We start from the raw sequence: 24948 nt of genomic DNA, 5'->3' as shown, positions 1-24948 counted from the left end.
AACAGGCATAATATCTATATAAATATCTAAAAATGTAGTTCAATTGCATTTTCACTTTCCCATAATAGCAACAAATCAAGACATCCTTCAAGATCTATATCTTACTTCTCAAAGAGACTAAATAGAAATGACCGGCCTGGCTTCTTCACTAGCTTTTGATGTTGCCTTATCCCCTGCAGCTCCCATATTTCTAATGAACAGACTTCTATTGGCATTTCTCTGGTCATGTGCTTGTCACATGAGCTGCATACAAGGGTTTCCAGTGATGCCATTCACATACTTCTAGTGACATGATTTGTGTGCTGTGTGTGCCTTCCACCAGTGACCAGTCATTTTAGCTCTTTCACATGCTACAGACAGGCTTGAGCTTTAACAAAAATGGGAAACAAAGAGAACATGATGACTGCCAGACTACACTAAAAATCAAGTCTTCATGGAGAGACATGGGTTTTCTTCTTTTTCTTACTTAAAAATAATCTGGTCCTGGGCTGGGGAGATATCTCAGTTGGTAAAGTGAGGACCTGACTGAGTTCAGTCCCTAGCACCCATGGAAAAAGCCAGGCATCATGGTGTTTGACTATAATTCCAGAGTTGGGGAGGCAAAAAAAGTGAATTCCTGGCCCTTAATAGCCAGTAAAGCCTAGCCTAAGTGGTAAACCCCAGATTCTAGGGAGTGATCCTATCTAAAAATCAAAGTGGCAACATATGAGAAACAGCATCCAAGGTTGACCTCTAGCCTTCATGAACACCTGCACGTGCACATGTGGATGGAAAGACAGACAGACACACGCACACAAAGGGTATATTGTTGTTACTATATTGTTTGTTTGTTTGTTTAGCACAGTCCAGGCCATGAGTTTGAAAATAAGAGCTTACTCTTGCTGACTACGCCCTAAACCAGCCCCAGCACCTACCTCCCTGGTCCACCACCAATCCCAGTATACCACTGGTGCTCAACACATAAACTTAATTGTGTCTCTGAATTGCAAAGACATGACCATTGGCCATATACAGCTCAAGCTGGTTAGGAGCAACAGAACCACAGAACTTCAGAGCTGGAAGGGAGGGCGGAAAGCGGCTCTGGCATAAAGTAGAGAGGCACAGCTCATCCAGACAGCCTGGCTCTCATCATCTCACCAGTCTCCACAACCCGGAGGGTCGCTGTGAGTCAGGAGAGTGAGGAGAGCGGTGACCCTCATCTTGATTGCTTTAAGAGAAAGCCTTGCTGCAGAAGGAAAGCGGCAGGAAGCAGCAACAGAGAACAACTCAGCAATCAGACACAGCGCCACACAGTGCACCCCAAAGGGGTGCTGTGTAGGCTCCCTAGGAGGTCTGCACTGAGCTGTCTCCTTTGCCATGCCATCCTATAGCCGAGGGCTGGCCAGCAATTGCCCTCACCTTCCCCTGTGACCCACAGCAAGCACAGCCAGGCTGGGTGACAGACAGCACAGCAAAGAATGTCGAGGCCATTCAAGAGGCCGTCCTTACAGCTCTCAAAGTGGTGCAATCTAGACATGTCAAATATACTTCTAAAATTATTTCAAATTTTGCATTTATCAACTGTCTAATAAATATTTTAAAGAAAATAATATATCTGTAAAGATAATATACTTGGGGCTAGAGAGATGGCTCAGCTGTTAAGAGTACTTGCTACTCTTCCAGAGGACCTATGTTTGATTCTCAGCACCCCCATGTTGGATCACAACCATCTGTGACTCCAGTATCCAAAGGTAACCTCTTCAGGTTTCTGTGGGCTCTAGGCACTCACATGGAGCACAGATATACACACAGGCAAAAACACCCATACACATTAAAATCAAAGATAGTATACTCATGTCCTCATCTGCTATGCTTTTCACTTGATTATGAGAAACTTAACTACCAAGGAAGCCATATTTCTTATGTTAAAGGGCTTCAAGCTGTTTGAAGCGATGTTGTAAAATATATCTCAAATGGGACTATCACCATTAATTATCCTTACATGGCAGTATAGTCAGGTCTGCATGCTAACCACAACATGCTTGCAAAATCCACCTGCAGTCTTACTGTTAAAATATAGTTTCCTTTCTTTCTTGTTTTATTTTTTGTATTTTATTTTTGAGACAGCTATCACTATGCTCTAGTTGTCCTGGAACTCACTATGAAGACCAGGCTGACCTCGAACTCACAGAGGCACAGGCATGCCTCTACCTCCTGAGTGCTGGCATTAAAGGAGTGTACCACCATGCTTGGCTGAAATATACTTTACATTCCAGTGAAACAGCACAGTTTCTGTAACCTTAATTATCCAACTAAAAACTACCTATTTCGTTGGGGATTTAGCTCAGTGGTAGAGTGCTTGCCTAGCAAGCACAAGGTCCTGGGTTCAGTCCTCAGCTCAAAAAAAAAGTGGGGGGTTGTTTAAAAAAAACCTACCTATTTCATGGATCCAAGAACCAGGCACCATGATGAAACATGTGAACATGATACAGAGAACAGAGGTGCAAAAAAATGCAGGTGTGAAGAGGCAGGTGTGAGAGTACAGGATAAGGAGACTGGGGTAAAGAGGGTGTAGTAAAAAAGCAAGTGTAAAGAGGTTGGGGTGGGGATGTGGGTGTAAGAGGGCTGGAGTAATGATGCAGATGTAAGGGTCAGGTGTGGGGAGACAGGGATGAGGAGGCAAGGATGAGGATCTTGGAGTGAGGAGGCAGTGCCGTGATACAGGTATGAGAACATGTGTGTAAGGTGAATGGGGGTGAAGATGCAGATTGAGTCAGTTGAGGCTTGAAGGAGATGCGGGTGTGAGAATTCAGGTATAAAGAGGCAGAGGCTCCCCAACTTTGCTGGAGCTGTGCATCCCATGGTCACTCCCAACCACATCTTTGGTTAGAATTCTACAGTGCTGGTGGGGTAGGCTAGATTCCTCTACTGCAGCTAAATTCAGGCAAAGAAGCAAACTTCCAGGGCTCTTGGAGGATGTAGCCACGAGGTCGGAAGTTCTCTGGTTGACACTCAGGCTATTCTCCCAAACTCTGCACCCTGTTCCCCATGAGACACACCAGATCTGCTTGCCAAGCTCTGACTACCTCAGAGAATATGTTGGCAGCTGACCTGGCCTCAAGTCACACCACAGTGTAGCTGCTGCCATGGGCTGCATGACAGACTGCTAGAGCAGACAGCATCAGCAGCACCTCCTAGCATTAGCAGCAGGCCACAGCCAGCGCAAGCCATTGCTCTGTCACACACAAGCTGGACGCACTTAGCCAGGACTGGCCTGTAGTGCCCAGGAAGTTCCCTTTCCCTGTGGAAAACTGTTCAGCCTTTCTTCTAGAGTCCTTCCAGCCATGCCCAGACATAGCCTATAGCTGCCTACAGGATTCTGCTCAGAATCCAGAAGACCATTCAGGGCTTGAAAGTCAAAAAGCCTGTGTGGCAGGCTGGGTGCCTGCCTTCTCTGCACATGCACGTCTCCGCACTCTTCAATATGATGGGGGAAATGTAAGAATAGGTGGACTGAGCCTGGTGCTTGGGAGCAAGCACACTCAGGACAGTTCCCTTTAGTGGTTCCCTGTCCCCTATGAAGATGAGAATGCGTGTGCACCCTTGAAGTTTGTGCACCCTCTGATGGAAACAAAGCAAGTATCTGGAAAACCAACTTCATAGATACCTCACTTCATTGATTACCTTCCTGTTCTTGCCACTATGGAAAGGCTGAAGGTTTCAAAAGCGAGCGATCTATTTCCGATATCAAGACTTTCTGAAAGCAAGCCAAATATTTGAATCTGATGACTAATATTAAACCCAACATAAAATCTACACCTGACCAAAAAGCTTTTTGACAATTCCCTGATCATACCCCACCCGTGTCAATGGATTCTAAGCACTTCACAGAAGGGTGATGTGACAAATGAGCCTATCCCACTCCAAGGGCCATGAGGCAAAAGCAGCAGCCTGCTCTGGTCAGCTGATTCCCCATGGAAGAAAGAGTTCTTCTAAGGGCCTGTGTCCTACAATAGGCAATCTCCCCAGCTCTGGGCTACCCACCAGGAAAAGGGAGGAAGCCCCTGTAGGTGACATTACAGGTCCAGCATTGTCTCCTACACATTCCTTCACCACCTATGTTAGTTACTTATCCTATCAGTATGATTAAAAAAAAAAATACCCCAACAAAAGGAACTTAAGGAAAGGCTTATTTGGCTCTCAGTGCAAGGACGTAATCCGTTATGGTAGGATGTCCCAGTGGCAGGAGCTTGAGGCAGTCGGTCACATTGCAACAGCCCCTGACTACCTGAATACTGCAGATTTAAAGAAAGCCAACTGTACCATATGGCAATTTTTTCCATATGTATGTTTAATGTCTCTGTGTACGTGCATGTTCTCATATATCTGGGTAAGTGTGGGGGATGCACACGGACATTTGTGTGCTTGTTTATGAAGGCCAGAAGTCAATGTTGTGTATCTTCCTTGACACTTTATATGTTGAGACAGGATCTCATGCTAAGACCAGAGATTACAGGTTCAGCTAATCTAGCTAGCCATCTTGTGCTGGGGTCCCTAATCTCTGCCTTCCAGGCACGGGGATCATAGGTGCACCACAATACCCATATTGTACTGACATGAGTTGTGGGGACCGAGCTCAGCTCATGATTGTACTTTTCCCACTAAGCCATTCTCACTCCCATGAAATCTTGAAAAAGATTTTTAATTCTGTGTCTGTATATGAGTATGTGAACATGAATGCAGGTGCCAGAGGCATCAGATCCTCCGGAGCTGGAATCATGGGCAGTTGTGAGGCACCCAACATAGATGCTGAGAACCAAACCCATGTCCTCTATGAGACTGGTATTCACGCTCCACCCTGGACCCATTTCTCCTGCCTGGTAACTCGAAAACTGAATTTTGAAGGCAAAGCTCAATGGTATGTTTTATAACTGAGTATATGCTCCCCTCAGCATCTCTCTCTCTCTCTCCCCAGACCAATGGTTATTCCCTAGAGCTGACAGGAGGCAGTTGACAATGCCTCAGCCAGCAAGCAGAGGGACACTGAAGCCAATGCACCTGGGAATCACTGCTAGCCACCCAGTTCTCCTAACCAAGGCCCAGAGCTACTGGAGATAAAGGTCCAGAGTTCATTTCTGGAAAAGAACATGTCACCATTGGCCAGGTATAGGTTTGGATATGGCTATCTCAGGGAAGTTCCTTAACTCCAGCAATGGGAAGGTGCTCCCAGGGGAGCCTCACCCACTGTATTTCCTGCCCTACATATTTAAAGAGCAGCTGGTGGAGTTGTTAGACACAGCAGAGATTAAAAGGGAAAAAAAAAAAAAAAGACCTTCCTTGGACAAACTATCTGCACTGTCTCCAGGCAGCAGAGAAGACAGATGTTTGGGGCCTCCCATCAACCACAATCAAAAACAGTAAGTCCAGCTGGGTCTACATTTACCAAGGTCAATTTAGAGTATTATAGAAACAGCTGCCAGGTGCTTTTGAGTGGACGGAGAGTTATCCACGTGGTCAGCTGTTTGCTTTCTGTGAGAAACAGAACATCTTGTCAGAGTTGATAAGCCAGCCTTCTGGCTAGCCAGGCACATGTGTCTCGCACGTGACCAGGTGAAAACTCGACGCTCTTCCTGTGGCTCTCATTTGCCTTCTACCCATGTAAGATTCCCAAGTTATCAAGTCCTGCATACATTCAGGCAATCCTTAAATATCTGCCTCCCCAGAGCAGAGTTACATTTAGTTTGGGGCGCATTTAGCTAAAAACATCTTTTCTATTCACTTTCTGTTGTGATTGAGCACCATGACCAAAAGCAACCTGGGGATGAAAGGGTCTATTTCAGCTCACAATTCTTAGGTCATGCCACATCCCTGAAGGAAGTCATGGCAAGAACTCAAGCAGAGCAGGAATCTGGAGGCAGGAACTGAAGCAGAAACCATAGAGGAACACTGCTTATGGGCTGCTCCTTAATCAGCTTGCTCAGCCCACTTAATTATTGAACCCAAGACCACCAAGGTTGGCACAGCCCACAGTGAGCTGGGTCCTACCACACCAGTCATCAATCAAGAAAATACACCACAGGCTTGCCCACAGGTCAGTCTGGAGAGGGTATTTTCTCAACTGAGGTTCACTTTTGCCAAATGACTCTTAGTTGACATAAAGCTAGCCAGCACACAGGATTTGTGATTCTGGAGTGGGTGGGGGGGACTCCAAGAATAATGTAGACCTGGCTGGCCTTGAACTCAGAGATCACTGTGCCTCTGCCCTCAAGTGCTGGGATTAAATGTATGTGCCACCATGGCCAGCAACAACTCTACTTAGAAAAAAAACCTTGAGAGAGGGAAAGTGAAGTGACCCATCCCTCCTTCCCACTCTCTTCTTTCTTACCCTCACATTCATTTAAAAAAAAAAGAAAAAGAAAAGAAAAAATGAAACTGATTCACAAATCAGGTAATACGGTGTGTAAAAAAAATAGAAGAGCATAAACAAACAACAGCAATTGCCACATAAAAGAATCTACAAGGACCCCAAAGTTGATCAGAGCACCAAACCTTGAACTGAACACTAACACTGACTCTGTCTGACTGACCCCAGGCTACAGCCTTGGTCTTCCCAGGGGATGGGAGACCAAAATAAAAACTACATTGTTGAAAGTCCATCAGATGTCTCAGGGGTGTATGCAGGTGAACCCAAGGCCACCTAGGAGTAAAGCAGATACAGATGGAGTGTCCTCTTCCTGGGGAGGGGTGGTAAGGAGACCTCTGATCAGTAACCTTGACAAGCAAGTCTGGTTAGAGAGAATAGCTGCAGGCATTGAAATACACAGCAGGGCTCAGCAAACAGAAGCCACTTAGAACATCTTCTGTATTCCCTGCCTATCCCTCACAGGCTGACACACAGAACCGTCATCTCTGGACAGAGGAAACAAACCCCTCACAGCTCCATGCTGGGGTGTCTGGGTCCATGCAGGAGCCCCACTGTCTAGCACCTCTTCCTGCTATAAGACCAGAGTTCTCCACAGACCTGGAGAACAGCACCTAAGGCTGATGGAGACACAACCACCAGCAGAGCCAGCTTCAACTCTAGGGCAGGGTAGGCTGCTCATTTCTGTAGAACCAACAGAATGAAAATCTCCAGGCCCTGTGAGGCAAACATGGATCTGCGCTTTTGTGGGAGGAAGAATCTTTGATTTAAAAATAAACAATCACGCCATGTAGTTCACAAAGCCAGTCGACTTCTGCCTCTGCCAGCTCTGCATCTTAGCTCTGCGTGGGCTCACTTGTGAATGAAAGCATGCGTGAGCAAGTAGGGAGGAGGAAGGAACATTCTGTGTGAAAGATGAGCCCCAGCTTTGGCAAATTCAGACCTGTCACTTTAGCCAGGGGTTGGCAGGGTCCTTTATCTATCTGCCCCTTTGCTGTGGGGGGTTACCTGAACAAGTTCACAAACAGGCCTCCATGGAATTACAGAATGGTATTTATGTTCAAGTCAGACCTCAGGAAAAAGTCCTGAGAACCTGGAAAGCATGGGGTCCTGAAATTCCAGAAAGAGGCAGAGGACAAGGGACAGGGGGAGCAAGGACACCCCAAAATGGGAGACTATGAAGAGAAAGTCAATGGGCTGTCACGAAACTGGCCCCCCAACTCAACTATAACTAGTCTCAGAGATCATTAAAATCATCAGGAATCCATTCCTGCCAGAGCCCTAGCAGAAGGGGAGGTCCCAGTGCAGGAGCTAAAATGGTACAGGAAGAGTGTGAAGAAGCCAGGCAAGATGGAGGCTATGTCCGCCTCATCGAGCAAGGCTCAAAGTGTTGAGGACAACCCCAGGTACACCACTAATGGCCTTGGGTCACACTGAGAGCTTTGGTGCCATTTAAATGGGAAGAGTACCCTGCTCACTAAGGTGTCCCATACTGGAAGAATCTGCCCTTCCATCCTGGTAACATCCAGTCCCAGGTCTAACCCACAAGGCTATTTAATGCAATGGAGAACCAGAAACAAAACAAACAAGCAACAAAAAACAACAACAAAACAAAACAAAAATGTGGCTCTTCTTCAACCATCTGTTCTGTAGGCCTCAACCCAAGGTTAAGTATAAACAACTAAATAAAGAAATAGATATGATTTGGGGTGTAGCTTGGTAGTAGAGTGCTTGCTTAGCATGCACAAAGCCATGGGTTCAATACCCAGCACTGAAAAAATAAAAAAATAAAAAGGAAAATTGAGAACAGATGCCTCAGATTTGCCAGATTCCTCCTTTTGTCTTCAATTATGTATGATTATTTGAGTCAAGGAGCTTGGCACGGCTGTTACAAGACCACAGAGAACACAAGCAGCAGCAGCTTTCACAAGGTGATTGGCCCTATGTAGTCTCTGACACCCTAAGAATGGGCAGCCCCACTCAGAGAGCTATGCAGCCAACCCAAGGGGAGGGAATGCTGGGGTCAGTGCATACTGCGGAAGCCAGATCCAAGTACCCGGGGAACAGAGAGGCTTTAACAGTTGCCCAGAGGCTTCAGAGCATTCCTGATGAAGTCTGGGTCTGTAGTGTTACTCCACAAAACAAACATTCCTGAAACTGCCTTATGAACCATGGTTTCACACTCAGTGACAGGATGCCCACCCCAAGATGGATGAGGGAATAGTCACTGACCTAACCCTTTGGGCTGAGCCATCAGACAATATACTTCTGCCATACAAGGCGGAACAGCAACTCAGGCCACACCTTTTTGATGGCTCAACTCTGCTTGTTGTCAAGACAACACTACTGTGTTAGGCAGGTGTCCAGGGTGGCTTATGACTTCTTTCCAACACTTCCGCCTTGGGGTTTCCTTTGCCACCCCTCTCACCCCCAGCCATCTTCCCTGTTCTTTGTGCTTTTGACAAAATGCTATGAAGCTGGCAATTACATAGGCAAGCAGTTCTTCCCATGCTATGCCATAAGGTAGGTCTGTCTCTGCTGCTGTCCTGATTCTCCCTGACCTGTGTCCAACCTTGTGCATGTAAATGGTAGGTAGCATCTGGTCATCTGGGCAATCAGACCTCTCATGAAGTGACAGGCAAATTTCTAATCAGTAAGAAAGGAATACAGGAGAGAAAACTGATGGTTATCTTAGTCTTCTGGGCTTATCTGGGGTGAAGTACAATGCAAAAGCATCACCTCCACAGAACACACACACACACACATCTACTGAAAGCAGGACACATTTGGCCACCCAGGAAGGAATAGGGGGCATGTGAACTGGTCCTGGGGCAAATAAACTGGAAAAAGACCTGTTCACGGAGTCTCCGGTGGTGGGCAGGGGCCTCCTTTGCATCCTAAATATTTTCTCCAGCTGCAAACTTAACTAGACCCTCGGTGTGAAGAGATTAGGAAGCCAGGACAGCTGGAGAAACAAGCCCTTCACCAGCCCAAGGGCTGAGAGAGCAAACCCATCTCCTTCCCTGCAGTCCCTTCCTTTGAGTTTTGCATGGTGGAAACACCCCTGAAGACCAGAAGCAGGAGGAAGGAGGTGTGGAGCCTGAGGGGAGCTCAGGCCAGGGCTGAGGCTCACCCCTCTCCATCTACCATCCACAGGCGTGCACACTCTCTCCTCTAACACTGATTGTTCTAGTCCATTATGTGTGGTAATTCTGGCCCCAAAGCCTCTTACAAACATTGGTTTTATGGTAAATCTCCTTAACAGACAAGATTAGCAGGAGGGAAGTGCCATGTCAGAAAGGCCACCAATTCCGCCCTCCCTCCTGTCGCCTTTCCTTTTCCTTCCGCGTGTCAGGAAAGGAAAATGTCGGTCCAGTCTCCCCGGGCAGACCGAGGATCTGCCTCGTGAGCAGGGAACGGCAGGTGCAGCGCCGGGTAGCAGGAGAGGCCAGGCTCCATGGAAGGGCCCAGCCACTCACCCCGCCGCGTCCTGGCCCTTCAGGCAGCACGCGGAGCACACGGACATAGGGAACACGAGAGCACGCAGGGCTCATAGACACTTGGGGCACGCGCAAAGCGGCGGACACTCGGGGGTGCACAAACATGCGGGGCGTGGGCAACCGTGGGGTCGAGCTGTCCCGGGCCCCTTAGTCCCTGACTCGACTCAGGAGTCCGTGGCCAAAGGGGGTGGGGTCGGCCACTGGGGAGGGAAACTGAGGCGGGGGGGGGGGGGGGGCGCGAAACCCGCCCCACGCAGCGGGCGAGGACGGGCAGACGCACGGCGGGCCCGCGGGGCCTGCGGCTGCGCACGGGCGCACAGGACCCAGCTTCTGCTCCCACCCCGGCGCCCCTCACTCACCCAGGCGCCCCGGGAGCTGCCGGCCGCGGGCAGACGCGGGGGCGGGCAGAGCGCGAGGCAGCGGCGGCGGGAGCAGCAGCAGCAGCAGCAGCAGCAAAAGCGGGAGCGGCGGCCCCATCCCCGCAGCCGGTTGGCGCTCAGTCCATGGCCGCGCGGGAGCGAGGACCCACAGGGTACTTAGCCAGGCGGCGCCAGCTCCTTCGGCGGCGCTCTCAGCGCTCCTGCGGCGGCGCCGGCCGAGCTTCAGCACCGGACAGCGCCGCCGGCCCCACCCCCGCCGCCGGCCCCGCCCATGACCACGCCCTCTGTCAGCCATGCGCGCTCGGACACGCCCACCTCGCGGGGCTGGGCAGGAGGCGCGCTCCCGACAAGCGGGTCCCTCCGGCCTGGGGCCTTGAGGGGTCACGCTGCGGCGCCGAGACGAGGACGTGGAGCGGACATTCGGAAGCGTGGTTGTGCTACCGAAACACCAAATTCCTCCTTATTCCGTTGTGCTTAGTTAGTAGGTGGCGGCAGCTGTGGGGTCCGCAGGTGCAGATCCACTGGGAGCTGCATCTGAGGGTAGGCAGAGTTTGGCAACAGGAAACTAAGCTCACACAGAGCGGAAGCCTAAAGAGAAGCCTGATGGGATGAAAGGTCTAGGCGGGGGTCCTCAAGCAGCACAAGAGGAGCCAGGATGACCGTGCTGCGTACCTGTGGTCACGTCAGGACTGCAGACCTGTTTGCCTGGTGTCCGTCCATGCTCACAGTCTAGTCCATCGCTGGAATGGCCAGTGGAATCTTGGCCATCACTGCCAGCGCCGAGGGGCCCAGGGCAGATTCTCAGGCCACGTTCCAAAAGACCCAAGACAAAGACAATGGGATTGAATGGGGCAGTGCCCCCGGCATCAGAACACTGGGAGGTTGTGTATATGAGTGGGTTTGAGTGGACAGTCTCAAAGTATGCTTGCCTGTGAGGGGACAGGCCACTTCCTCCCTCATTTCTCCCAGAGAGCCGGTCTCTTCCCAGTTTATGTCCTTGTGGAACTGCTAGGAGCCCTGGCCACCCACACCTGTTTGCTCCCCTCTGGCCCGCCTTCCCATTTCCATCCCTCCCTTCAATGTCCCTTGGACAAAGATGGCCTCTATTTGGTCTGACTGGGGCTTGGAGTGGCAGTGAGGGAGTTACATTTCAGTCCAGACTATCTACAACTAACAAAACCAGCTGTTGGGCCTGGCAATTCTGAGATCACTATTTCTGACACCTGTTGGGCCCCATCCTGAATCACCTTTCAAACCTTTTGTCTCTCACTCCCAGTAATCAGCTCCCTTCTATCTCAGCCTCTCCTTCAGACCACGTGCCCCCAATTGGGGAAGTGAGAAGTCACCTTTATTCCCAAAGGCCTTGGGGACTCCCTCGGATAAAAAGCACCCACTCCAGAAGACGGCAGTACTCCACAGTGACACTGTCCTCTCCAGAGCCAGACCAGCTGTGGCCTGTGGTCCTGCAAAAAACCTGTCCGGTTAAAACGGGCAAGGAGCCTAATAAACACTTTGGCCCTGCTTGCCATTTTCAGTAGCCTGGACTGTTTATTAGCAGTTAGAACTTGGCACTCTAGCCCAAATTGGTGCAAGACCCTTGAGCAGACACCAGTGAGACAGATTCTCTCATAGACTCTAAGAACTGCTACCCATGTCATGCTTCAGCCTGACTAGGGGCAAGAGCGGATGAAGGTTGATCAAGTATCACCTGACAGACTGGGTGGGCAGATGTGTCCTCAGAGATCCTAATAGTCATCTCATGAATCTGGGGACAAGAACAGCAGGAAAAGAAAGGACAGAAGGCTGGGTAGGTCCTTTATGACAGCAGTATTCAGACACTGAGGACAGCAACATGCCACTGATCAGTGACTTCTCAGGAGTCACTTCTTTGTCAGCTTGTCCTAATGCAGTTTCTCCAGTACAGAGGAACAGCTGATTAACACAGCACTCAACCTAAGTGAGGGCCGCTACACCTCCATGTAGAAGGGTCAGCTCCCCAAAAAGCAAGACCAGATGACACCTACAGTGACCCAGGGAGCCTGCACCATCTGTCACAACCATAGGCAGCTAAGTAGAGCACCAGGAAGACCCAGAGGAGCTTACCAGAGCAGCCTGTGCCTACATCCGGGAGCACTATTTGTTTTGGGCTGTGGTGTAACTCTCCTCATCTAGCCTTGTTTGTTCTTAAACAAGTTCCAGGTTGGGATTGTTTGCCCTTTCATTGTGTGACTTGCTGCTTAACCATTTCCTGAGCAAGGTCCTATCTCACTCCTAGGGCCCCAAACAGAGCTCTGTGTCAACATAAAAGTAGAAGAAAACACCCAGAAGGAAAAGTGAAAACATGGGCACAGGAGGGGCTGCAAAGATGATCAACAAAGACAGCCCAGGGCTGGGGAGGTGGCTCAGTAGATAAAGCACTTCCCAAGCAGGTGTGGGACCTGTGCAAAGTTAGGCACAGTGGCACCAGTCTGTTACCCTGCTCCTACAGAAAGATGAGAGGCAGAAATGGGAGAATCCCCAGAAGTGAGGCAGGCAAGCTTGGAGAATAATTTACTAACCTGGAACTATACTTGGTTTAGGTCATGCACACATTCCTGCTTCTAACAGTGCACTTAGCAGCCTGGCTCCTTTATTCACTTGCAATATGCACACACATCTCTCTCTGAGGACAATACACTAGCAACCTTGGACCCCAACCTGCTCCCCCTCAACAGTTCATACTCGGATGCATTCCCAGTACATTCTAGAGGAGCAGCCAGCCTGAACTGCTTTGGGGTTCATGTGCAATAGGGCAAAACTATGAAAACTGTGTCTTCAAGTGAACTTTTAGAATCTATTTACTGCCTTATGTCTATGCATATATTAGGTATGCATATAACTACAATCAGATAAATTATGGGGAGGATCACAAGCAATAGGAAAAAATGATTACATGACCTTATCTATTCATCAAAACAGAGAAACACCCTCACTATAACCCTTAATAACCAAACCTCTCCTCTCCTTGAACTCCATGAAAGGAAGTCCAGAACAATAATTGGGGCCCAGCTCTCAATCATGACAGTAGATCCCTCTCTAATCTATACTGTTGCTTCACTGTGAATAAAATTACCTTGCTGCTTTTGCAAATCTGTGTGATCCTTTATTTCAACCCTTTCAATAAAAGGCCAAGAACCTGGAAACAAGCTTTATGGACCAGTTGGCCTGGTATATGCTATAGCAAACAAGAGGAAGACCATGTCCTAAGGCATGAGTCAAAGACTGACCTCCATGCCATGGTATACTGCACACAAACACATATCAGATACACACTCAGATAATATATGTATCCACACTACAGGAGAAATAATAAAAGCTAAGGAAGAAGCCTAAAGCCTTATAAAACGAACAGAGAGTTCATGGCCAGCACCATCTGTTCCTCCTGGTCTGGGCTCTGCACTCTGACCAGAACAAATATACAGAAAAAAGAGCTGGGTTCTGGTCTCTGTCTCTGTCTCTGTCTCTCTGTCTCTCTCTGTCTCTCTCTGTCTCTCTCTCTCTCTCTCTCTCTCTCTCTCTCTCTCTCTCTCTCTCTCTCTCTCTTCTCTCTTCAGTTCTGGGTTCAGCAAGATCTTTGTTTTCCCATGATGAGAAAGCATTCATTTCATCTACAATCCTAATCCTAAATCGAGGGTTCAGGCCCCAGTCCACAGGCTACTTCACAAGTCCTATCTGCCTGAGGAGCCCCACAGTGGGACTCATGGCCACAAAGCTCACATCCCTGTTCTGCAAACTCTTGGTCACTCTGATGATTACACTGCATTCATCAGTGCTCAATTACATCAGAGTGGACCAGAATTGTGGTGATGTTTTTAACAAGGGCTAGAAATCATTCAAAATGGGATAGCTATGCTTCTGATTTTCTGTTTTAAAAAAGTCACAAGGCTGAAGAAATAGCTCAGTGGTTGAAAGTGCACAATACTCTTTCGGAATTCAGTTCCCATAGAGGCTCACATCACCTATAATTCCAGCTCCATGTGGATCCGGTGGTCCTGTTCTCCATGGGCAGCACACACACACGCACACACACACACACACACACACACACACACACACACACACACATTGTACAAAAAAAAAGGCCACAGTGGTCACTCTACAAAAGAAAGCTGATATATAAATTCTGTTCAGGAATGCTTTTTTTTTTTTTTAAATAAACAAAAGGACTCAAAACCACAACTGGGCTTCAAGGTTGGAGAGAGAACACTAGACAGAAACAATACACCATACAGAGAATCTAAATGTAACGGGGCCTTATAGGAAAGGAGAGCTACCCTTTAAATCCTGGAGAGGACCAACCGTCATTACAAGTGGGAATGGGAGAGAAGGGGGGGGGGGCAGAAAAGCCCTCAGAAGCTTTCAATTCCTAACTAAATTCATGATCAGTTTTCCTGGGGCCTCTCAGTCCAAACCTCAGGACAAAGGAAGGACTAACTTTTATAACCTTTTAGGGGTAGTAGGAGGCTTCACATCACATGATTTACATCACCATATCAAATATAACAAAGAGCAGAGAGAAACCAGGGACCAATAAACAGCTCTGTCAAGTCACAGAACAGAATCCTTAACTTTCTGTTCCAGGAGGTGGGCCCTGATTCAGGCTATGACATCAAGCCTAAAGGTGCAAGGCCTGTGTTCTAACTACAGAGGGGTGATGAGATATCTGTAGGCCCTAACGTAGAAGAGCTCCACCCACAGCATGTGACTCAGCTGTGAATCCCAGTGCTTACACTTGTCAGACAGCACCAGGTAATTCTATGCCCTGATTTCCTTCTCCAGGTAGAAGGCCAGGGCGTGGGTGTTTTCAACCGCCAATGGCTGCTGAAACTCTACAAAGGACAAACACAAGGTAAGAACAGTGGTTTGAATGTAATTGGCCCCCATAATCTCACAGGGAGTGGCACTGTTAGGAGTGTGGCTTTGTGGGCATAGGTATGGCCTTGTTGGAAGAAGTGTGTCACTTTGGGGAGGGGCTTTGAGGTTTCCTATGCTCAAGATACCGCCCAGGGTCACAGACCATTTCCTGTTGCCTTCTGATCAAGATGTAGCCAGCATCATGTCTGTCTGCATACCGCCATGCTCCCCTCCATAATGATAATGACTGGACCTCTGAACTGTAAGCTGCCACCTCAATTAAATATTTCCCTTTATAAGAGTTGGCATGGTCATGGTGTCTCTCCACAGCAATAGAAACCCTAACTAAGGCAGTAAGCTTTTAGAGAAAGAGGTCAGTTAGCTTCTGCATGCTCCCTGTTTGTGAAGAAAAGCGCCTGGAGGGAACTTGAGGGAATAGACGCCATCCTGTTTTTTTAGACAAATTTTTCAGTCCTTACTAAATGGCACAGTACTTCTGTTCAAAAATGATAGAATAGAATTTGAGTTACTAATTAAGAGTCCAAACTGCCTGATTCCCACTTTTAATTGCTTTCTTCACCATTTAAACAGCCCACACTGCTAGTTGAACAGCAAATATCGCTGTCAGCCCCTGGAGAGGACAGTCAGGATTCAGGCTGTGAAGTCTACAGCCAGTCGTTCTGACCCTTGCTGAAGCTTAGCATCGCTATGCTCCCTGTAAATGCCACCCCACTCCATGAGGTACTGTTCCACAGGAGACTCTGCCTCACGTCCCCACAACAGGAAGTTTCCCTGCTCTTCAACAACAAACGCCACTGGCTCCAGAGTAAGAGAGGGAAGGTACACACACTCCCAATATTGCTCCAGGACCCTGAACCTCTGATGAATTGGGCTTGGTATGCTATATACTGTGTTAATAGCGTTTTGCTAGTTAGGAGACAGTAAGAAACAAAAATCATGAGGTCTGGATTGTTTCCCTTGGTGGTGTGGTGTTGGTGGGGAATATCATGGTGTTGTGATGGTTAGGGCTGGTTTTGGTAGTGATTCTAATATTTGATATGTTGGCGGTAATTGTAATGGTGTTGGTGGTTGTAGCAAAAGTGAAGAGACAGAGGTGGGTGCTGGTGGAGGTGTGTTGATAATGGTGGTGATGATAGGGTAGTAATGCTGAGTTGATAGTAATGGTGGTAAGGTGGTAGATGTTATCACATGGTTAGGGTATAAGTAATGGTGGTAAGGTGGTGTGGTAATAGCTGTGGAATTTATAGTGACCGTTGCAATGATGAAGGCTACAGAGATGATGGAGATAGTGATGGTGGTGGCAATGGGGCTGGTTATGACAGTGGTTAGATAGTGAAGATAACAGAGGTGGTGATGGTGGAAGTGATGTTGGTGATGGTGGCGATGGCCGTGGTATTCACAATTCAGAGATAAGAAGGTTGGTGATGGTGTTGTCTACACAGACCTTCCCCATTGCATGGCCAAGTGAACTTTGATTTTCCCTTAGGGCTTCTCGCCTGAACTCCTGTCCATCAAGTGGTCATGAGCAAGGCTTGCACCCCAAAGCAACTCAAACAGGCTGTCTCCCTGGAATGTGAGGGTTTGTGGCAGAGTCGTGCAAGATGTGGCTAGGGTCGTTGTGTAGCTATAGCACTAAGACCCAGCCCTTGGTGTCCATGGCTCAGGTTGTGCCCCTGTTTGCCCCTTTTCCTGGACTCTGTGGAGCAGTTGCCTTCTAATAAGGTCTGCAGTTGCTGGCCTTCTTTCAGTTACTTGACTGAGAAACCTGGAGGCCCCTGTAAGGAGTGGGAGTGTTATCACAAAATCTTAACTATTAAACAGTAGCCTATCTGTGATTTATAATAAGAAACATCTGGCCGGTGGTGGTGGCACACGCCTTTAATCCCAGCACAGGAGGCAGAGCCAGGTGGGTCTCTGTGAGTCTGAGGCCAGCCTGGGCTACCAAGTGAGTTCCAGGAAAGGCACAAAACTACACAGAGAAACCCTGTCTCAAAAAAACCAAAAAAATAAAATAAAATAAAAAAAAACATCTGGAACCTTCTGAAGCACCAATTGGGTTATAAAGGTTAGGAAATTTTCTAAGAAAATCTTATACCATTTTAAGTTTACAGTTTTGCACATCCAAGCTGAGCTGGGGTGGATGTGGCCTTCGGACCTGAGTCCTCAACCATATTTCCAGGTCCCTTAGCCAGGAAATGGTAGAATCTGCCCAGACACCTGCTAAGGCAGGAGGATCTCTTGAGCCCAGCAGTTCAAGACCAGGCTGGGAAATACAAAGAGACCCTGTCTCTCAACACCAAAAATCCTCCTAAAGCTAGCTCCTCCGATGGTACTCAACCTTCATCAGAGCAAGGGGCAGCCAACCAACAGGACACTGACTGACTGGCTCTCCAGGGGTGGATGCTGAGACGCCTGGTGTCACAGGGGGTTCATATGCTCACAGTTTCCAAAAGAGAAGGCTCAAGAAGACCTGAAAGGAACGGCCACCAATCTAGCTCACCACACTCTCCCAACAAATGGTATGAAACAGTTTCTATAAGCTCTTTGCTGATGGCCTGATGAAGCAATAATAACTAATACCTGGGAATGACCACATCCTGAACATCCTTCTATCACCAGCTGACTGCCCAACCAGGATGCTGCCTCCTGCATCCCTGACACACTGAGTCAGGAGTCTGGCCTGCCTGGCAACATATTCTGCTCCAGGCTCTGGTTATGTTTTGCAGGTTGAGAACTATCAGCCTGCAATCTGCATGTGCCCAGATATGCCAGCCCCCATCTTCTTGGACTGTGTTCAATTCACTGGCATTCCTACAGGGAGGCTTTCTGTTTTCATTTGCAATTTGGGAAGGCCTCATTTACAATTCACCTTTTGGCCTGAGGATTATAAAGGATGCAGAAAGCCTTAATTAATTGAACTACTGAGCTCTTTGGAGAGACTTGCATCTTTGACCATGGAGCAGAGCCTGGCTACAGGGAAGCAAGCCTGCGTCCTAAACCATGCTTCAAAGGATGCAAATCATCAGAGACATGGGACTGTAGGTCTCCACTGTGGGACATCTGCAGAGGAAACAGAAATCCCCAATCTGGGTACCATCTATGCTGTCCCTACTTTAAAGCATTAACCTCCCTGTGTGCCATTCCAGCACCCAGGCACACAGCTAGTCTACATTATCAGTATGCACCCTTGTGGCTACCTTTCAACACTTCCCATGTGATCCTTGCCAGTGTGAGATTGGTAGTAGCAACTCTAGTTTGAGCGATGAGAAGTCAGTCTCTGGAAGTCTATAACTTTCACCACTAATAAAAGATTAAACAAGGGTATGGGTTTAACTTTGGTTTTCCGTACTGAAGGACTTCTCAGTAGCCATTGCACAGAACCCAGGCATAGAAACATTGTCAGGAGATGCAGGGAGGGATCCTGTAAAGGGCCATAGGAGCAAACTGTGGATTACCTAGGCATGGTGATACAGATTTGTAACCTCAACGGCAGAGGCAGGAGGATCAAAAGTGAGACTTTCTCAAAAGAAAAAAAATATATAAAAAACTTGAAGAAGCTCCTACAAGTCAAAGATGGAGAAACATGAGCATCAAAAAGAATAATGACCACACTGTAATAAATGCATCAGAAATAAAAAGAAAGGCCGAGTGGTGATGATGCATACCTTTAATCCCAGCACTTGGGAGACAGAAGAAGCCTGGTCCATAGATCAAGTCTGATGCCACCCAGAGATACCCTGTCTTATTTAAAAACAAACAAACAAAAACAAACAAACAAAAAAACCAGAAATACAAATACACATTTATCATAATGATACTAAAAAAAATCCCTGATCCTTTAAAGGATTCTGGCATCAAGTCATCCTTTTAAGAGCTGATTAGTGAAGAAATCAAATATTCATCTTGACCTTGCTGCATCAGATGTTTGGGTCATTGCACGATTTTTGAAGGAAATTTTTTGTTTACAATAAAAGTCTACATGGTCAATACAAAAGAATGAAGGATATAGAAAATTGCCATTTCTTATCTCATAGTATAAAATAATGTAGTTGTGCTTGCTTTGGCAGCAATCCACTAAAACTAGAACAATATAGAGAAGATTAGCATGGCCCCTGAGCAAGGATGACTTGCAAATCCTTGCAAGGTTCCATATTGTTAGACCAGCACATTGTTCAAATTAACCTCATTAACAAAGCTTCTTTTTGCGGTAGATAGCAATTATCACAAAGACCCATAGCTGGTCAATATGCAGAGAATATGAGATTTCAGAGTGCCTAGCCCTGAATGGGATGTTTATGTCATACCCATTCCCCCAAGGATGAGGAGTCTATGCAGCAGTGGAACCAGAAAGATTGTAAGAGCCTGTGGTAGTATATGACATCAAGAAAACACTGTTTTCTAGAAACAACAGGGCAGATGCACATAGGAACACACACAAGACATGCCCAAGCTCAAGATGGACAAATCCCAGCCAGAAGGATCTGGGCACAAAGTCCACCTCTAGCGGAGGAGCTACTGGCATTTGACTGCTGCTCGAAGAAGTTAGTTTTCTATACCTGGTATATCAACCACACTTCAAGGCAGGCCTCATACCCAGGCATAATCAGCCTTTACAAACTGCATTTTCTAAAAGGAGGAGAGAGAAAAAGAATAAACATGAAGTTGGGTGGGTAGGGAGGTGGGAGAGGATCTGGGAGGAGTTGGGAGGGTGTGAGTCTGATCAGAAAATACTGTATAAAACTCTCAAGGAATTAATAAAAAACATTATTAAAAACAATGTAGATAATAATCATTAAGACTGTTGATAACTCACAGAAAAAGTTAAAGCACCTGCCATGTCCACAACACAGCAAGAAGTGTTCCTCAGTGTTCCAGAGGAAAATGGAACTTGAGTCTTAACTAGCCTCTATTCACCCACAGGAGAGATGAGATAGACAAACATGAATTAAAATGCATGGCAAATGTACAAAATGCCTCAAATCACCCAATCTCTTCAAAAGATTCATGTGGGAGAGAGAAAAGAACTTGTTACATATTGAAAGTGTTAAAGAACATATGAATTAATTGGTTTAAAACCAGATTCAAGCAAACCACTGTGAAAACGCATTTCCAGACTGAAAAACTTGAATAAACAGAATTAGATGACAATAAAGTATGTCATCTAACAAGTTTAGTGATATCATCAGTATAATTATGTCTGGTATAAAAAGGGTTTTTAAGCAACTTTATGTCACATGTTTTAGAATTTTAACTGATTAATTTCAAGGGTTTTGTTGATGTTGTATGTCTGATGTGTGTGTGATAGTGCATGTGTGGAGATCAGAAGACAATGTTGGGAGTTGCTTCACTACCAGACGTAGTTTGTCACTGCTCTGTGGCAAGAACTTTGACTGCTGAGAAATCTTGCTGCCTGGAAATAAGTTTTTTTAAAATAAGCCCAGGCTGGTTAGCGATCCTCCTACCCGACCCTGCCACGTACCCAGATTTCAAGTTTGTAACACCGTGCTAGGGAAATTCTTTTAAGTGGAGCGATTCTTGTATCTTATTTAAACCAGTTTAATGATTAGAAACACATTTGGAGAATTTGTGAGACAAATTGGGCGGAGCCAGAGGTTTGCTGTAAAATCTATGGCGACAAAAACTGCGGAAAGGAAGCGGTCTCCGCGCTTCCCACATTGGAAAACGAAAGCTGTTTCATGTAAACGCACTGAGTAAAGGCCCCTTTTCCTAGGGATGCAAGGGTAGTTCAACCTATTAATGACTTCTGATTTGGAGTTCACACAATGCCCCCATCCCCAGATGAAGCAGTTTAATCAAGCTAGGGATTGATTTTCTTGTGCAACAGAAATCTAGCACTGGTTCCCTGAGGCTGGTTGCTGCCCTGCGTAGCCAGAACTAAGCATCGTCAGCTTCCTCAGAGCTTCTGTGCCAGCAGCTTTGATCTCCAACTCTCCTGTATGCAGAAGGGAACAAGTAAAGCCTGGGAAGGTGCCACCCCAGGGTGCATGCAAAGAGTATTCTCACACATTGTATTTCTTCAGATCTCATGGGCCTAGCTAGTTCAGATGGATGCTGTAGTCTCAGTAAAGGGAGGTGGGAAACTGTAGGGCTTTTAAGATACACGTGTGACCATACCTGTATTCCTTGTCTTACTGCTTAGATGAAACATTTGACCTAAGCAATGTAAGGAAGGGTTTATCTGGACTGACAGTTCAAGGAGTCATCCAAGTGTGGGATATTTGTACACTGTGTGAAGATGAATTTCTGTGATTGCTGTAATAAAAAGCTGAATGGCCAATAGCTAGGCAGGACTTCCAAGCGGAGAGACAACTCAGGGAAGAAAAATGGTGGAGTAGCCAACCAGACTTGGAAGAAGCAGGATAGGCAGTACAGAGGTGAGGTAATACCACATGGCAGAACATAGGTTAATATAAATGGGTTAATTTAAATTATAAGAGCTAATGGGACAAGCCTAAGCTAAGGCTAAACTTTCAGAATTAGTAAGAAGTCTCTGTGTCATGATTTGTGAGTTTGTGGCAGGATGATAGAACCTATAGTGGAAATCCACAAAGACCGTTTAAAAGGCAAGGAATTTGTTAGGGGACAAAAACTCACTACAGCACAGGACGTACATGTGTCTATGGTCAAGAAGCAGAGAACAACACACACTAAGTGTTCAGCTCCCTTTCTCCTTGTGATACAGTCCAAATGCAGTGAGTCTCCCTACCTCCATTAACCCGATCTAGAGAATGTCTCACAGGCATGCCCAGAGATTTGTCTCTAAGGCAATTCTAGGCCCTGTCAGGGTGACAATCAAGATTAATTTCCACAGTGTCAAAGACAGCTGGCAGTCTCTATCACAATCATACTTATTAGATCGATCCCTGTGCAACTCTTACTATACACAGAGTCTAATCTAAAGGAGATCCACATGGATTAACCTAATATTGATGACTAAGGGGGAAAAGCAATAAAATAAGCTGACAAGTATGACTGCCAGCACCATCGATCAAACATAAAATCAGATTTACCTCTGAAGTCAGAACATCAAAACTAAAACAGAGGCAGGACTGGAGCCAAGCAATATGCCTGAGTCCCTGAGAATCCCAGAAGAATGGCATATCCATTCCTGTCCACAAGCTTCACTACTTAAGGACATGGCACCAGGTACAGGTCTCTGGCTGACAACAATGGCTGGGGGGCATATCCTAAAAGGAAGTTGTGAACTAGTGACATGCTCACATGACAGTGGCACTGCCCCCAAGAGGATGTGCCACATGGCCCATAAATGGAAGTTTAGAACCCCTGAACTGATCAATCCACCGTGACAAAAACCAGGCCACTGATCTGATAACTGACAGGTGGGAGGCAGGAGCTTGAGGATTTCAGGAGGGGAGTAAAATGTTCTTTGTGTTGCTTTCTGTCATTATAATGAATACCTGAGATAATCAATTTATAAGGAGAGGTTTATTTGAGATCCCAGAATTGGAGGTCCATGGTTGGGTGGCTAGGTTGCTTTGGGTTTAGTGCAACACAGCACATCATGGTCTTATGGTAGAGCAAACCACTCAGCTCTTCCCAAGTCTGGGAGCAAAAAGAGGAGGAAGGGGTTAGGTCCCACAGCCTCCTTCAAGAGCTGTCCCCAAACCCCACCCCCTCCATTAGGACCTACCTGTTAAAGATTCCTCCCAGAGGTTCTACGAGGAAACCAAACCTTCCACAGATGGAACATGGGGACATCCAGATCCTCAGTCTGTATTGTGGGGATGGCTTATGGATGATGCATGTACATTTTCTTCCTAGAGAGAATCTGGCCTCTTGGTCACTAATATGCTGCAGGCATCTAAGGGAAGACTATAATATCTTTAGGAGCAACTTCTAAGCCCCTCTGTCTATTCTTGATTTTCTCTTCTGGGTTTGACTAAGCAGGCCCCCATTGTGTATGACTGTGGGCAGGGCCTGTTAGCTGCCCCTCTATGCTGAGCATCATCAGATCACTACACCAAGCTGATGCTCACCACCAGCTGGTCCTATAGTCTCAAGGTCCTGCAAATCACAGAGCTAAACTTCTAAGAGCTCCTTCCCCAGGTGACCTGGGCCTAACCACTCAGTGGAGAGCCATCAAAAAGCAGAATTTCTTGCTGTGGCATGTGATCTTGTCAGCAGCAGGCTGGGTAGGGTGTTCGGCCATCTCTTGGAACTCTAGACAAGGCATTGTACATGGTATTTAAAAACCTTGGGAGAGACAAATGTGTCCTTAGAAACAGCCTTTCCAAACTAGTATGATAGCTCATACCTGTAATCCCAGCAACTGAGAGCCTGAGACAGGAGGATTACCATGACCAAGTTCGAGACCAACTTGGAATACAGAGATCCTGTTGCAAACAACAACAACAACACAAACACACACACACATTGGAACCTGCATGGGACCAGACTAGGCCCTCTGCTTATGGGAGACAGTTGTGTAGCTTGATCTGTTTGTGGGGTGGGATCAGGATCTATCCCTGGTGCATAAGCTGGCTTTCTGGAGCCCATTCCCTATGGTCGGACACCTTGCTCACCCTTGATGCAGCAGGGAGGGACTTGGTATTACCTCAACCAATGTACCAGGTTTTGCTGACCCCCCCCCCCATGAGAGGCCTTACTCTTTTGGAGGAGGGGATGGGGGATGGGCAGGGGGGGAGGCTGGGGAGAAGTGGGAGGAGGGATGAGAGGGGGGTCTGTAGTTGGTATGTAAAATGAATTAAAAAATTTAAATAAAACTCACACCAAAAAAAAAAAAAAAAAAAAACTCAAATTTTACCCTGAGTGTTCTTCACACCTAAGTCTATATTTTGTTTAAATATTGAACACAAAACATTTAGAAGATAAAATGAACACCTAGAGACCTATTTTCATTTTAAGATAAAGGTTTCATGTTTACCTTGGAAGAGATCCACATTCTCTCCCATTTCCTTCCATGACAAGTGTGCTAAATTTTGTTTGCCTTTTGTTTGCTGACACAAAATTATCACATGTGCATGCAGTGTGTCCTCAGCCCATTTTCCTTTCTGCAGTCTGGGTGGCTAGGCTTTGAGTTTCACTTGACTCAGAGCTGTGGAGGCATCTTCCCTGGGGAGGCTTTCAGGCTGTACTGTCACATAGTGCTGGCAATCATGCCCAAGGAACCTCTTTCCTTTTGTAATTTCATCATTACAACACCCCCCCTCCCCTCCCACCTAGTATTGCCTACTGCCCACAGGGCCCACCTCCAAATACCATCACTGGAAGAATTTGGGGATGTTTCTAACCCATGAACTTTGGGAGACACATTCAATCTATATCAGTATTGTCAGTTTTGTGTGCTTTCAACTTCATATAAGCGAACTCATTAGTCTAGACTTCCATATTCCTCATTATCCTGCTCCTGACACATGGCTCTTGCAGCAGTCCCCAGCTTTTATAAAGCCTCCAAATCACAGGTTGGTGCATTGTTTAGACTTTCCCAACTGTCCCCCTCCCCATGAATGCCTCCAACTCACTACAGATGACCCCTGCTGCTACCTGCACACCAGCATGTCCACTCTCCTGTCCCCTCAACCTGGCTATTCCCTCTTCCATGGCCCTGTATACACTACACACCAATATGCCCCACCCCACCCCATGTAAACACATGCACACACATGTGAATGTGTTCTACTTGCTCTGAGATGCAAATAATGGCTGGTTTTCAGAAAGATGGTAGCAAGCAGTCTTGCCTGGAGTCAGGCCT

The 24948-nt window shown here is 46.9% G+C and overlaps 1 protein-coding gene and 1 non-coding gene across 2 annotated transcripts in view; one reads left to right on the top strand and one right to left on the bottom strand.

Annotated features, from left to right (window-relative positions):
• The window catches only part of Ptprn2 (protein tyrosine phosphatase receptor type N2), a 723577-nt gene extending 713036 nt beyond the window's left edge, over window positions 1-10541 (bottom strand). The window contains exon 1 of the mRNA XM_036205661.1: window positions 10260-10541. Within this exon, the coding sequence (XP_036061554.1) occupies window positions 10260-10377 (118 nt within the window). The 5' untranslated portion in view covers window positions 10378-10541. The remainder of the gene's footprint in view (window positions 1-10259) is intronic.
• Window positions 10542-19246: 8705 nt separating this feature from the next.
• LOC118595869 lies at window positions 19247-19351 on the top strand. Its single transcript, XR_004946570.1, has one exon. It is a non-coding gene; the product is annotated as a U6 spliceosomal RNA (small nuclear RNA).
• The last annotated feature ends 5597 nt before the right edge of the window (window positions 19352-24948 follow it).

This window comes from Onychomys torridus, chromosome 14, assembly GCF_903995425.1.
Source record: "Onychomys torridus chromosome 14, mOncTor1.1, whole genome shotgun sequence".
NCBI lineage: Eukaryota > Metazoa > Chordata > Mammalia > Rodentia > Cricetidae > Onychomys > Onychomys torridus.
This window is presented reverse-complemented; position numbering and strand designations above follow the sequence as displayed.